We start from the raw sequence: 14,525 nt of genomic DNA, 5'->3' as shown, positions 1-14,525 counted from the left end.
TTTGTCTCCTGTTCCAACATTTTGTTTTCCTTAGGCTTAGGTTACATTTTCCTATTTATTCCCTTATTTAAATAAATGAAAGGAAGACCGAATTGGGCCAATTCCAGCAGAGGACTACGTTATGAGTAGATACTGTTAGTAAGAAAACTGTTTTGTGAATGATGAAGCATCTTTGGCCTTACTATTTATCTTCTCGTCTATCCCATGTTCTCTGGACAGAGGCCAAAACAACTTCAGAATACCATCATCCCTTTTACTGTGAAAACTCTAGCATAACTTTAAGACCTTTCCTCCTCAGCTTCCAGCCTTTAACCAATTGTTTTTCTGAAAATAGGCTGACCCAGTTCTAGGTTCTCCTTACTACCAGGGAGGATGTGCCCAATTTGGTTTCCAGATAAAGAAGGGAACTTGTGAGTCACCAGAGAACAAGACTGGGCACTCACTGGCCAGGCCCTCCTAGTAAGGGACACAGCACCCCATGGGAGGAGCACAGGCTTGGTAATCCACCCTGGGCATAGCCTTGAGAGACCCTAGTAGAATGGCCATTGTTTATAAATCGAGGAACCTGGACCAGAAGATTTTAAATCCCGTTTTCACTCTCAAGTTTTGTGACAAGACATCAGCCTATTGAGAAAAAAAAGACCTTTTTCAAGTCTCTCTGGCAAGTTAATTTTGGAGAATATCTTGCCTTAAAGATACAACACTGGCTCTGAGTTGATAGTTTCATGAGTGTCTGTTCATGAACCTATTAAGAATTTCTCTTTTATCCCTTTCCAGTGTCTGTGCACTAATCATCTCGACCTTCTACATGAGATACAGAATTAATACTCTGGAGGAGAGGCTGGGGTCACTAACCTCCATCGTGGACACTCATCATCAGGAGTAAGACGATTCCCTCCTATGCTGTCATCTGCTTGCTCCTGAGACTAGTCTAATGTTGGGCGCTTACCATCCTTCTTAGCAAATGTGAACTGAGGTTACATTCCATAGGAGACATTTTGTTAAGTGCATCCAGGGGCGATAAAGGGGTTGGTGGGAGGATCCTAGAAATGAATGCCTGGACTCCGAACTGTTCTTGCTAGAGTGTTGCCAGATTATCAGGAAACACGCCTGATTTTACATTATCTTGTTCTGGTAGCCTAAGACTCAGCTTGACCTTGGCCCACTTAGTAATATATACCAGTTTATCTTACTAAAAGGACAGTGAGTGAAGACACTAATAGGAAAGAAGCAATTCAATTCAAATAACTCAGCTCATTTATCACATATTAACTCTTTATATTAACTCATATAGTCACAAAATTCTTGACTACTTTTTTTTTTTTTTTTTAGATTTTTATTTATTTATTTGACAGAGACCACAAGTAGGCAGGGAGGCAGGCAGAGAGAGAGAGGAGGAAGCAGGCTCCCTGTTGAGCAGAGAGCCCTATGCAGGGCTCGATCCTAGGACTCTGGGATCATGACCTGAGCTGAAGGCAGAGGCTTTAACCCACTGAGCCACCCAGGCGCCCCTCTTGACTACTTTTAAGATCTCTGTGACTAGGGGCTCAGGTCATGATCTCAGGGTCCTGGGATCGAGTCCCGCATCAGCCTCTCTGCTTGGCAGGGAGCCTGCTTTCTCCTCTCTCTCTCTGCCTGCCTGTCTACCTGCTTGTGCTCTCTCTCTCTGTCAAATAAATAAATAAATAAATAAATAAATCTTTAAAAAAAAAAAAAAAAGATCTCTGTGACTAGTAATTAGCTGAATACATCTGTGAAGATCTTCCATCTCACCCACTCAGAGCTCTTTCCTTGAAATCCATATACATAAGGATTTTAATCCATTACCAAAAAGTGAAATAAATTACTCCATGTTAGAAAGCATACTTGTAACCCAAATTTATTTATTTATTTATTTATATGTATGTATGTATGTATGTATTTAAACTGTTGGGTTTTTCTTTTTTAGTTTAAGTAATCTCTACACCCAACGTCGGCTCAAACTCATGACCCAGAGATCAAGAGTCACGAGCTCTTCTGAGCCAGCCAGGTGCCCAACTCAGGTTCTACAAGTAGAGATACTCATTTACAGAGTTTATACCATGTGCTAGAGACTCTATTAAAATAGATACATATGGGGCGCTTGGGAGGCTTAGTTGGTTAAGCGGCTGCCCTCAGCTCAGGTACTGAGATCAAGTCCCACATTGGGTTCCCTGTTCAGCAGAGAGCCTGCTACTCTCTCTCCCTCTGCCTGTCACTCTGCTTACTTGTGCTCTCTCTCTGTCAAATAAATAAATAAAATCTTAAAAAAAAAAAAGAAATATATATACGTGCAATTCTCTCATTTTATGTTCACTGTAGCCTTTTTTAAAAGATTTTATTTATTTATTTGACAGACAGCACGATAGCCTTTTAAGACAACTTTTATTCCCATTTTACAGATGAGGAAAACTAAGACCCAGAGAAATAATTTACTGTCATACAGTTTATAATCAAATCAGGTCTCAGATGCAAGTCAGTATGACTACACGGAGGACAGGCTTTCCCATCTACCAGTGGCTTGGTTGTGAGGGACAGCCTAGGAACTGGATTAGGCTGTATAGAGTGTGCTTCAGAATCATCTGGATGGCTTGTTAAAACAGACTGCAGGGCCCCTCCCCAGAGTTTCTGATGCACTAGAATGGAGGGCCCAAGAATTTGCATTTCTGTCAAGTTCCTAGGTGATGCTGATGGTGCTGGCATGGGTCTGTACTTGGAGAATTATTAGATTATGCCATTCTAGGGCCTCTTTATGCTCAAACAATGACCTAAAGTCTCGTTCTGTGGCTTACATGTCTGCTGGCATACAGGTTCTTTCTGAACCATAACATATACTTTTGAGCCAATACAGTGGAAACATAAAGAACAGTCTAGAATAGATTTATACCCTGCCCTTACTTTCTCCCTTCTTGTTCAAAATGCTGACATACTGGGGCGCCTGGGTGGCTCAGTGGGTTAAAGCCTCTGCCTTCGGCTCAGGTCATGATCTCAGTGTCCTGGGATCGAGCCCCACATGGGGCTCTATGCTCAGCGGGGAGCCTGCTTCCCCCTCTCTCTGTCTCTGCCTACTTGTGATCTCTGTCTGTGAAATAAATAAATAAAATCTTTAAAAAAAAAAAAAATGCTGACATACTTAGGCCACAACAATATAGTGTGCCCTCCTAGTTCACTATCATATACAGGGTTGGCTTTTTTAACAAAAATGTACCTTATGTCTGATTATCTTTTCGTTAACTTGGTGATGATGAGGGGGAGACTCCCACTAACAAGAACAAAGGGAATATTCATTCCACTATTTACTCAACACAGGGCACCTGGGTGGCTTAGTCATTAGGAGTCTGCCTTTTGCTCAGGTCATGAGCCCAGGGTCCTGGAATTGAGCCCTATATTGGACTCCCTGCTCAGTGGGGAATCTGCTAATCCCTCTTCCTCTGCCTGCCGCTGTCCCTACTTGTGTGTGCTCTCTCTCTCTCTCTCAAATAAATAAAGATTGTTTATGTATTTATTTGATAGAGGAGGAGCACAAGAGTAGGGAGGGTCAGAGGGAGACGTAGACCCCCCTGAGCAAAGATCCCAGGACCTGGGATCATGACCTGGGCCGAAGGCAGACACTTAACCAACTGAGCCAGCCAATTGCCCATAAATAAAATCTTAAAAAAAAAAAGAACAACAACCCAGGAAGAAGTAGTGTAAAGAATCATCATTTAAAGGAAAAATCACAAAGATTAGGACATGGGACCAGGAACATGCATGATGGGAAGAATATGTTCATAAAGTGATTTATAAGACCTGAGCCTAATCTTCCTTTCACCAAGGTGATCCAGCCAGGCTGCCCCATAGCTAGATCCACACTTGTAAGCGGGTCAGTTAGTGGTCGCAGAATCCATACCTTTTACTGGCTTTGTTGGTGCATCAGTAGCCTGTATGCTGTCAGAATTTCGTGTTGATCCATCAGTTCCGTTCTCTCTAGACACTGACAGATTCCCATTCGGCTTCCTGTCTGGGATCTAAGATTTTGATGGTGCGGCTCAGGGATACAGAAAGCTGTTTGTTTTTAGTACTAGTATACAGAGAAACATCTAATTCCTTTCTTAATGTTTAGATGATCCTCAGTCATTCACCAAGTACCTGTGTTAAATAATTAGACCCATCACTGCCATCTAAAACCTTAATGGCTAAATAAATTACAGCCAAGAAATATGGAGAAGCTAGAGACCATGGTTCTTAACCTTAACATGAAAATCTGCTCAAAGGCTTTAGACCACTTCTCCAGGAAAATGTACACACAGCGCTCAATTTCCTACAGTTTCAGCTGGTATGGGACCCCACTGAGCCCTGGGGAAGAGCCCATGCCGTAAATACTTGAAATGGCACACGATGAATCCACGTTCCGTTGTTAAGACAAGGCCAGCTCCATGGGCATGGCAAATCCCAAACTAGAAAAAGTCTCACACTTGAGCAGCAATTTGACTAAAATTCCTTTGTAAATGGTCTCTCCTCCAAAAATAAGTCTATGACTGAGAAGAGCAGTAATTCTTTGCTCATTTCTGGTCTGGTGGGGACAACAAGGATATCCGAGGTGAACAAGAGGTCTAAGAAGCCATGTGCTTGAGCCGAATTGCCTGATGTTTTTTGGTTCGGAAGCCAAGGTACAACACGGCCACTTCCACAAAAACAGGTTAAGAGTTGTCCAGCCTTTCCGATGTTAACAAGTGAAATGCTCACGCCTGGCAACTGTAACCCAGTTTTCTGTACGGATAAATTTTAAATGTGTTCATTCCACTTCCTTTGCCACCGCTGCACATAATCATTTTTCTCTTTGTTCTTACAGACAGACAGCACCATCCGGCCTGGGGTCACAAGTACAATTAAATGTGGAGGTCCTCTGCCAAGAGCTGACGGCTAACATAATGAAATTAGAAAAGGTGACTCACATATTTCCTGGGCTGGGGCGAGAGCTGTGGTGTCTGCTGATGGCCAGACAGCACGGTCACGCACGCAAACACCTGCATGGGATAGCAAGCGGCCTCGGTGAGCAGAGCCAGCCAGGGGATGTCACTGTAAATGGGAAAGAGTATTTTTTTTTATTTCCACCCAGAAACCGATTTCAGTCTCACTCACCTTGTGCGTATGTCTTTGGCTTTTCCTCCTTAGAAAGATTTCTCTCTACCACAAGGACCCAACGGCCAGTGACCACTGACACAGGGCTCAGTGGAAGGGACACAGTAGGAAGTGTCCTCACCACAGAGTGTGGCCCAGCTCCACCCAGGCTGATTGTTGCCATCCATGAAATACTGTGTTCAATCTGTTAGAACCCCTGCCAGATGGATGTCACTGTCCTGTCTGGCAGACAAAGAGTCCAAGTTCTGAGTAACTCGCTCAGAGACACACAGAGAAAGTTGGCGGATCTGGAATGTGAACCAGGTCTGATTCCACAGTTGTGTTTGCTGCTCCTCACAGGCCAACCTGAGGCCTTGCCAGTAAACCACTGATGTACCTTTACCCTCTAGAAGTATCTAACCATAGGGCAGTTTTCGAACAGATCTGTCCTAAAACCTGTGTCATTCTTCAAAGCCAGGAGGAGGGCGGACAGGAAGATTGGTACATGTGAACCGGCCCAGAATTAAACCTAACTAACATTTCTTCACCTCTCCTTCCGGTATGTCCCTCTCTTCCATCTGGTGGTTTGTTTCTGCCCTAAACCTTAAGGAAGGGTTTCAGGTACAGGGGTTCAGTTTAGACTGTTACCACAAATGCCCAGCGTAGCTCTCCCTAACAGTGCAGTCATGTTTACCTGGTAAGAAATGTGAAATACAAATGAGCCAAATGATGTTGGTTTTGCTAGACTAAATGGTGGTTAGCACTCAGTTACTGAAGGATTGAGAGCCAAGGAGTTTCCAAAGTTCTGCTTGAAACCAAAGGATGACCTAGAATTCCTACTGAATCTATGGACAAACTTGGAAACTTTTCCTCTTCTTAATCCAAAACCATCCTAGAGAAAGTCGGGTGTAGCCACCCAAAGAGTTTTCTTTTCTAAAATGTGAGTTGCTGAGAGTTGAAGAGATGTTTTTTATGTGTCCTGCCATGCTTACAGACATCGGGTTTCCACGCTGGCCTGGAGAACAGGTTGGTCATCGTTCTCCATCCAGTTGCTCACACTGGTACGCAAGGGCATTTTGGGGCCAGAAGCACCCAAATTCCTGCTCATCCCCTTTTGCACTCCCTCCCACTCTGGTGCCAGGCCCAGCTAGGGCACCCCACGCTGTAATGAGGGACAGAACCTGTCCACAGGGGCAGACAGATGGCTGCGTCTCCTGCCTTCCGCCTCAACTTCTTCTAGAGCCCAGCTCCTCGGCTCAGAGGCCTGCACTCCCACCAGAAACCTTGGTCCCGAAGCAGCAGTAGTAAAATAAGTGGGGTTAGGGCCCCAGTGCTGATGTGGAAGTTCTAAAAGTTGTAAGTTGCCCACACGGCTCAAAGGACTCTGGGCATGAACAGTCCTGCTCTGGCTCACGGGTCCACCCCGCTCTGTGGAGGCCGTCCACAGCAGGGGGCGCAGACTTGAGGTGCACTCACAGCTGGCCCCCCCCCAGCTTTTACTTCCAGGTTTCTGTCTTTGGAGGTGTGTTTTAGATATTTTGGTTATCAGGACTTTATGTCCTCTCTTTTTCTTCCTTCGCACACCTGCTTTTCTGTTTACCTCTGGTCCTGTGGAGTAGGTAGGAAAGACAGGACAGAATAACAGGGTGGGGACGAAGGCAATGCCTTTTACAGGTCATGAGATAAATAAGTAAACTTATTGTCTGAGAGCGGCAAATGGCATTCATGGCGGAGCAGAAGCGGCAGACCTCTGTTTTCACCCTTCGTCTGCCACTGAGAATGTGGCTAATCTCCCAGTTCCATGTGTGAAACCTGTGTGTGGTGGCGGAGGGCAGTGAGGGGAGCACCTGTGAAGTTCCTGGCACAGACGTCCTAGATGCTTTGCTCCTCACCAACCCTGGGTGCCTGCAGGACATCACAGACTAGTCTATAGAAATAGATAGGGGCGCCTGGGTGGCTCAGTGGGTTAAAGCCTCTGCCTTTGGCTCGGGTTATGATCTCAGGGTCCTGAGATTGAGCCCCACATCGGGCTCTCTGCTCAGCGGGGAGCCTGCTTCCTCCCCTCTCTCTCTCTCTGCCTACTTGTGATCTCTGTCAAATAAATAAATTAAAAAAAGAAAGAAATAGATATTATCTGGGGCGCCTGGGTGGCTCAGTCAGTGGAGCATCTGACTCTTGTTTTCAGCTCAGGTCATGATCTCAAGGAGGCTTGATGGAGCCCCGTATCCGGCTCAGTGGGGAGTCTGCTTGAGTTTCTCTCTCCCTCTCCCACCTTGTGCTTGTACTCGCTCTCTCTCAAAAAAAAAAAAAAAAAAAAAATATATATATATATATATATATATTCCATTTTATACATACACACGTGTGTGTGTGTATCTTTTCTTCCATGGGGTTCCCCACTCCCATCACCATATTGCTTGTTGAGAATTCCTTGCTCAGAATTCTTGAAAGTTCACTTACTCAGCAAATATCTACTGAGCATGTTTCTAATGCCCAACACTGTCCTGTGGTCTCGAGATCTAAAGATATGTCACGGACCTGGCCTGTGAAACTCGGTCTTCTGGGAAATGGGTAATATCTCGTAGGAGTGTTCAACTTTGATGGTTTGAGTCAGACACCACAGGATACACATGCTCCATTAGTCTCAGTTTCCCATTATCTGTATTTAGGTCACACTTGGTGCTATGAAGGCTTTTTGTTCTTTTCCTTCCATCTGATTTCTTTTGGTCTCTCCTAACATTTGCATCTTTGTGCCACTCTTCGTTTTTAGCACCCCCTTTTTTTTTCATCTGAAAGTGGATTATCAACAGAATTTATTTCCATTAAGCAGCATTTGCCTGATCTCAACTGAATGTGGGGGCCGCTTTTTATTCAATGTAGAATAGATTAATCTCAGACATTATCCAGATCATGGCAAATGGGCTCTTGGTAGAAGCCATTCTATTTAGGAACAGGAACTTCTCTCTTGTTATCTCCAGATACAAAACAACCTCCAGAAGCTGCTTGAGAATGGTGACTGACAGACTGGGTCAGTCGTTCAGGCCGACATGATACCTCGCTCACGCGTCCCTTTGGAGAAGGTGCTCCCTGCTGGCCAGAGGAGCTGGCGGACCAACATCCCAGCCATGTTTGCACTTGGAGGTCTCCAGCTCAGGAAGGGGAGAAGGGGTAATAATTCTGGTTCCTGTGCAATAAACATTGACCCTGTCTCTCTGAGGAAGTTTTCAGTGCTGCTGCCCGAACGAAACAGACCCATGTCTGGAGGTCTCTGGAAGGGCCTGGTGGACACTCTTGGGTGATTGTGGTGCCACGGTTCTCGTGACTGCATCAGCAAACACACTCCACTCTGTGCCTTTTTAGTCCTTTCTGTGCTCCTTTTCTCTCCTTTACACCCGTCTGAACCAGCCTTCAAACGAAGGGAGAGATCATGTGCCAAAAACCTGATACGGTCTTCAAGAATGAGCCCTGGTTCTCCAAAACAGACTTGCCTCAAAGAACACCAGCATTTTTTTTTCTTTTCCGCCCTTCTGCTGTTCTGTTCTGCTTTAAATCATCCTGCGTATCTTCTCAATTCAGTACGGACAAGAATATCCCAAAGCAGATTAAAAGTAGCCGTTTACGTTGTGCTTTGTTCCTGTAACTAATACTTAATTGGACTGATCATCACCTGGCCCAGATCAAGAGTCTATGACCACATGCAGCTGAAGTACTAAATTAAACTTACTCAAAACCAAAACTAATCTTTAAACCAAAAAGTACAATATGATTTGATACTGGATGAAAACCCCTGAATTTTTAAGTTTATAGGTGGATGATGTTAGTTTTGAAACAGGCTGCCTACATGGAATGCTGAAACCCCTCCCAGCATGACAAATGAATGCTTCTCTCTCTTGCTGACCAGAAGAAGTAACTGGTGGTCTCCTAACTTCTATTTACCATATGGGTTGGCTGGTTTTTATTAATAATTATTTAGGTACCGTAAGATCTGTAATATAAATGATATTCTGTTTCTATTGGCAATGCATTTTATAATCATTTCTATGAAATGTACTTTGTTTAATCAGATAAGCTAATAAATGAATTGGTTACTTTATATTTGTTAGCCTGTTGGACAATAACTGTGCCTGGTGCACCCACCCCCCCCGGCTTTTAATAAATACTCATTGGCTAAAATGCCCTGCTAACACTGTGTTCTGTCAGTTTGTAAACTCATTTAGCTAAGACAACGTGGCCTTTTTAACTGCCTCTCCCCTCCTCTCTACTGCTTCCAACTCACCCATACTTCTCTCTTCCCAAGTATCCATTTCAAAACTTAAAAATAATTTAAATTCTGGGGTGGCAGGGATACAGGGGAAAGAAAATGAGCTTTTAAATCATAAAAATAATGCTTTATTCTTGGGTTCATGTTTTATAAGTTGTGTGACCTGGAGATCTTTGGCCGTTTTCCCCTGTTTTATGGATGTGACTAAAAGTACCAACAAAAAGTGTCACTGAGAGGATCAAATGTGATGATATCTCTAGAGCCCATCAGTGTCGTGCCAATAGTATACTCTCATAACAAGGGCCATATTCATTATTTTTCAAAATGTTCTCATGTCTGACATTCCAGTTTCATAAAAGTTCTAAGTCAGTATAGTCCAAACCCATTAGGAATTCAAGAATGGGTAAATTACCTACACCTATACAGAGAAATTTTACAATGTATGAAAAGCCTTGTATACCCAATATATTATATTAAATACCCAATGTATTAAAAGGTTTAAATTTCACAGTAAAGAAAACAAAACTGAAAGGCAACCTTCAGAATAGGAGAAGATATTTGCAAATAACACATCCAATAATAAATAGTACCTAAAAAATATAAAGAACTTATACCCCCCCAAAAGAACACATCCAGATAGCCAACAGACACATGAAAAGATGTTCAACATCACTGACCGTCAGGGAAATGCAAAGAAAAGTACAATGAGCCGTCCCCTCACAACTGTCAGAATGGCTAAAATAAGAAACAACAGGTGTTGGTGAGGAAGTGGAGGAAAAAGAACCCTCCTGCACTGTTGGTCGGAAAGCAAACTGGTGCAGTCACTCTGGAAAACAGTACGGCGCTCCTCAGAAAGTTAAAAATACAACTACCCTATGATTCAGGAATCACACTACTGCATATTGACCCACAGTGGATACAAAACCACTTATTTCAAAGGGATACATGCACTCCCGTTTGTAGCAGCATTATTTACAATAGCCAAATTATGGCAGCATCCCAAGTGCCCATTGAAAGATGAAGAAGTGATAGATAGAGACAGTGATATATGAGAGAATAATATATATCACTGTGTGTATACATAACAATGGAATATTATTCGGCCATAAAGAAGAATGAAATCTTGCCATTTGCAATCACGTGGATGGAGCTAAGTGAAATAAGTCTGTCAGAGAAAGACAAAACCACATGATTTCACTCATATAAGGAATTTAAGAAATAAACACAGGGAAAAAATAAAACAGAGACACCAAGAAAAAGACTCAGCCCCTGAGAACAAACTGATGACTACCGGAGGGGAGGTAGGTGGGGGGGATGGGTGACATAGGTGATGAGGATTAAAGAGTACACTTACCAAAAAAAAAATTAAAGGTCTGAATTTCAGGAATTGGTAATCTCTCTAGGAATTTATCCTGAAGCAACAGGCAGAGATCTAATCTAAGACTTATACGCAAGAATATTCTTTGAGAAATTATGACTGCAAAATATTACAGATTTTAAGCATTCAATGGCAGAACAATTAAATCACAGAACTATGGAGAACTGTCAAACCATTGTCTAAGAATGGCATCAAATACACCATTAAAAGGTGAGGCACAGAACTATATGGTATGATCATAATTTCTGAAGAAATTCCTACATATATGTGTCTATACACATATATATGTACATACGGAAGGACACACACACTGACATTGCCTATCTTCTCTAAATTTGGTACAATGAGCAGTTATTACCTTTTTTTAATCAGAGAAGTTGATCAGAAACATTAGATGGCTCTCAGGAGAGAATGAGATCTTACTATTGTGCCCACCCTGCCCAATAACATGGCCCCTAGTTCTGTACCACGAGTGCCTTCTTTAGTTGTCGTTCCAACATCCACTACAGTTTTTTCCCAAAGAGAGAGAAAACACATCATTATTTTTAAATAGAGTGACTATTTTTGCTCTGGGTATGCTGTTATTTGTTTTGTTTTGTTTTGTTCTGCTTTTGTTTTGTTTTCTTTTTCGTTAGTAGCTCCTAAATCTAAATCTGCTACAGATGGATCTGAATGATGATGTCCACATGCCTGTCCACTATGCAGGTCATAGGCCTGCTTATTAAATCCAAGGAAGCATGGGGGAGCAAACATCTGGGATTTTTCAGCCTCTACCACCGAGATTAAAAATGTAGGGAATTCTATGGGGTGCCAGGCTCAGTGGGTTACACTCTGCCTTCGGCTCAGATCATGATCCTAGGGTCCTGGGATCGAGCCCCGCGTTGGCGGGGAGCCTGCTTCCTCCTTTCTCTCTGCCTGCCTCTCTGCCTAGTTGTGATCTCTGTCTGTCAAATAAATAAATAAAATCTTTAAAAAAAGAAATGTAGGGAATTCTAAAGTAGAAAAGAGTTCCAGACATTGAGTGGTCCCAATAACAGCAAATGTCCACCATATACCTTGCGTTTTAAAACTTTAGCATTACCTTTCAGAAAAAAACAACTTAAAAAGAGATTAACTGGTTGTATTTCTACTTCTGTGCATCCTAATATTTTCATGTGTGATGAAATATATACTATTTGGATGAGCGGAAACCAGCAACTTCACATAAACTAAAAATTCAATTATTATTGATCTCTCAAGCTTTGTGAATACTTAAGATACTTTCCTATGTAGACTCTACAACACTCCAAGGCATTTCCCAGGTATTCATTTATGCAATTCTTTGAAAACATCACAGATGTATTTTCCTTTAAGATTTTATTTTTAGGGGCACCTGGGTGGCTCAGTGGGTTAGAGCCTCTGCCTTCTGCTTGGGTCTTGATCCCGGGGTCCCGGAATCAAGCCCCGCATCGGGCTCTCTGCTCAATGGAGAGCCTGCTTCTCTCTCTCTCTCTCTCTCTCTCTCTCTCTCTCTCTGCCTGCCTCTCTGCCTAGTTGTGATCTCTGTCAAATAAATAAAATCCTTTTTTAAAAAAAAAAAAAAGGATTTTATTTTTTATTTTTAAATAATCTACACCCAAAGTGGGGCTCAGACTCACAACCCTGAGATCAAGAGTCCCACGCTCCTCTGCCTAAGCCAGCCAGGCACATTTGTTTTTTTGTCTTCCACAACTCATCCTAATTCATAAAATCATGGCATCAGACTGAAAATGTTCCCACTGAAGTGTGAATTTTCTCTTTCATGGTTTTATGTGTCTTAATAGTGAAATTCAAGTGATGCTCTCCTTGTTTGTTTCTGGTGACCTGAAGGTCATGGACACTAACATTATAGATAGCCCAGGTAATTTTACTCTCAAGCATTATTTTTTTTCAAGATTTTGTTTTTAGGTAAAAATACACCCATTGTGGGGCTTGAACTCACAGCCCTAAGATCAAGAGTTACATACTCCACTGACTGAGCCAGTGAGGCACCCCTCAAGCATTTTTTTAAGTCAAAATTCTACACCCTGGTAATAGTTATGCTATCATTTGGGATCCATAGCCTGATCGTCTCACAAAGGAGCCCAGTGGTATAATGTTCTTTTTAATGCCTCTTTTAAACCTATCCCTACTAATAATGTTAATATTAGCAGTTTTTAACTAAACTAAAAAATTAGGGACATTAAATGAAGCATCTCTGACCACTGAGTTTCTACCATCCTTTGTGTTTTCCAAATGCTAAGCCTTACCAAAGCAATCTATAGATGTAATGCAATCCCCATCAAAATTCCAATGCCATTTTTCACAGAAATAGAACAGCATGGAACAGCATGCAAATAACATTTGCATGGAATCACAAAAAAACATATAGCCAAAGTATCCTGAGAAAGAACAAAGATGGAAGCATCATGCTCCCTGATTTCAAACTGTATTATGAAACTATAGTAATCAACACAGTATGCTATTGGGATAAAAAAAGACATATGGATGAACGGAAAAGAATAAAGAGTCCAGAAATAAACCCATGCATATATGGCCAGTAATTTATGACAAAGGAGCCAAAAATTTATCATGAAAAAACCAGAGTTTTCAATAAAGTATTGGAAAAACAGGACAGCCACATGCAAAAGAATGGAAATGGACCTCTATCTTACTCTGTACACAAAATTCAACTCAAAATTGATTAAAGACTTGAACATAGAACCTGAAACCATAAAATTTCTAGAAGAAAACATAGGCAGTGTGCTTCTTGACACTGGTCGTGGCAATGACTTTTAAGATCTGACATCAGAAACAAATACCATAAAAGAAAAAAATAAACAAGTGGGACTCCATCAAACTAAAAAGCTTCTCCACAGCAAAGGAAACCATCAAGAAAATGAAAAGGCAACTTATTGAATAAGAGAAAATATTTGCAAATCATATATTTGAGAAGCAAATAACATTTAATACATAAACTCACACAACTGAATAGCAAAACAAACAACGTGATTAAAAGATGGGCTGAGGGGCACCTGGATGGCTCAGCAGGTTAAACCCTCTGCCTTCAGCTCAGGTCATGATCCCAGGGTCTTGGGCTCAAGCCCCACATCAGGCTCTCTGCTAAGCAGGGAGCCTGCTTCCCTCCTCTCTCTGCCTGCCTCTCTTGTCTACTTGTGATCTCTCTCTGTCAAATAAATTAATTTTTTAAAAAAAGATGGGCTGAAGGACTGAACAGACATTTTTCTAAAGACATACAGATAACCAACAGGTGTGTGAAAAGATTCTCAGTATCACTAACCATCAGGTAAGTTAAATCAGTATCACCATGAGATATCATCTTTACCTGTTAGAATGGCTATTATCAAAAGAACAAGACATGGTAAATGCTGGGTAGGACATGGAAAAGTGGGAGCCCTCTTGCACTGGTGGTGACAATGTAAACTGGTGCAACCGCTATAGAAAACATATGAAGGGTCCTCAAAAAATTAAACAGAGAGCTACCATAGGATCCAGTAACTCCACTGCTGTATATTTATCCAGTAAAACCTAAAAACACTAACTCAAAAATATATACATGCTCCCATGTTAATGGGACATTGTAGCATTAATCCTAACAGCCAAAATATGGAAACAAACTAGGTGTATAGAAGAATATACACTTGAATGGATAAAGAAAATGCAGTGTATATATACAATGAAATATGACATTAAATATCTATTATTCCATTAGGTATGTGTATTATTCCATAAAAAAAAAAAATGCAATCT

The 14,525-nt window shown here is 41.9% G+C and overlaps 1 protein-coding gene across 11 annotated transcripts in view; it reads left to right on the top strand.

Moving 5' to 3' along the window:
- The window catches only part of GRAMD2B (GRAM domain containing 2B), a 111,122-nt gene extending 101,915 nt beyond the window's left edge, over window positions 1-9,207 (top strand). For 4 of the 11 annotated variants that reach the window (XM_047729974.1, XM_047729978.1, XM_047729976.1 and 1 more), the window contains 3 exons: window positions 778-882; window positions 4,850-4,943; window positions 8,073-9,207. In XM_047729974.1, coding sequence (XP_047585930.1) covers window positions 778-882; window positions 4,850-4,943; window positions 8,073-8,138 — 265 coding nt within the window. In that variant the 3' untranslated portion in view covers window positions 8,139-9,207. Of the gene's footprint in view, window positions 1-777; window positions 883-4,849; window positions 4,944-5,592; window positions 5,678-8,072 lie in introns of all 11 variants that reach the window. The other 7 variants (XM_047729975.1, XM_047729977.1, XM_047729971.1 and 4 more) reach the window with 5 other exon arrangements.
- Window positions 9,208-14,525: the final 5,318 nt, after the last annotated feature.

The sequence above is a fragment of the Lutra lutra genome, chromosome 5 (assembly GCF_902655055.1).
Source record: "Lutra lutra chromosome 5, mLutLut1.2, whole genome shotgun sequence".
Lineage (NCBI taxonomy): Eukaryota > Metazoa > Chordata > Mammalia > Carnivora > Mustelidae > Lutra > Lutra lutra.
The sequence above is the reverse complement of the archived record's forward strand: the minus strand, read 5'-3'. Positions and strand labels throughout refer to the sequence as shown.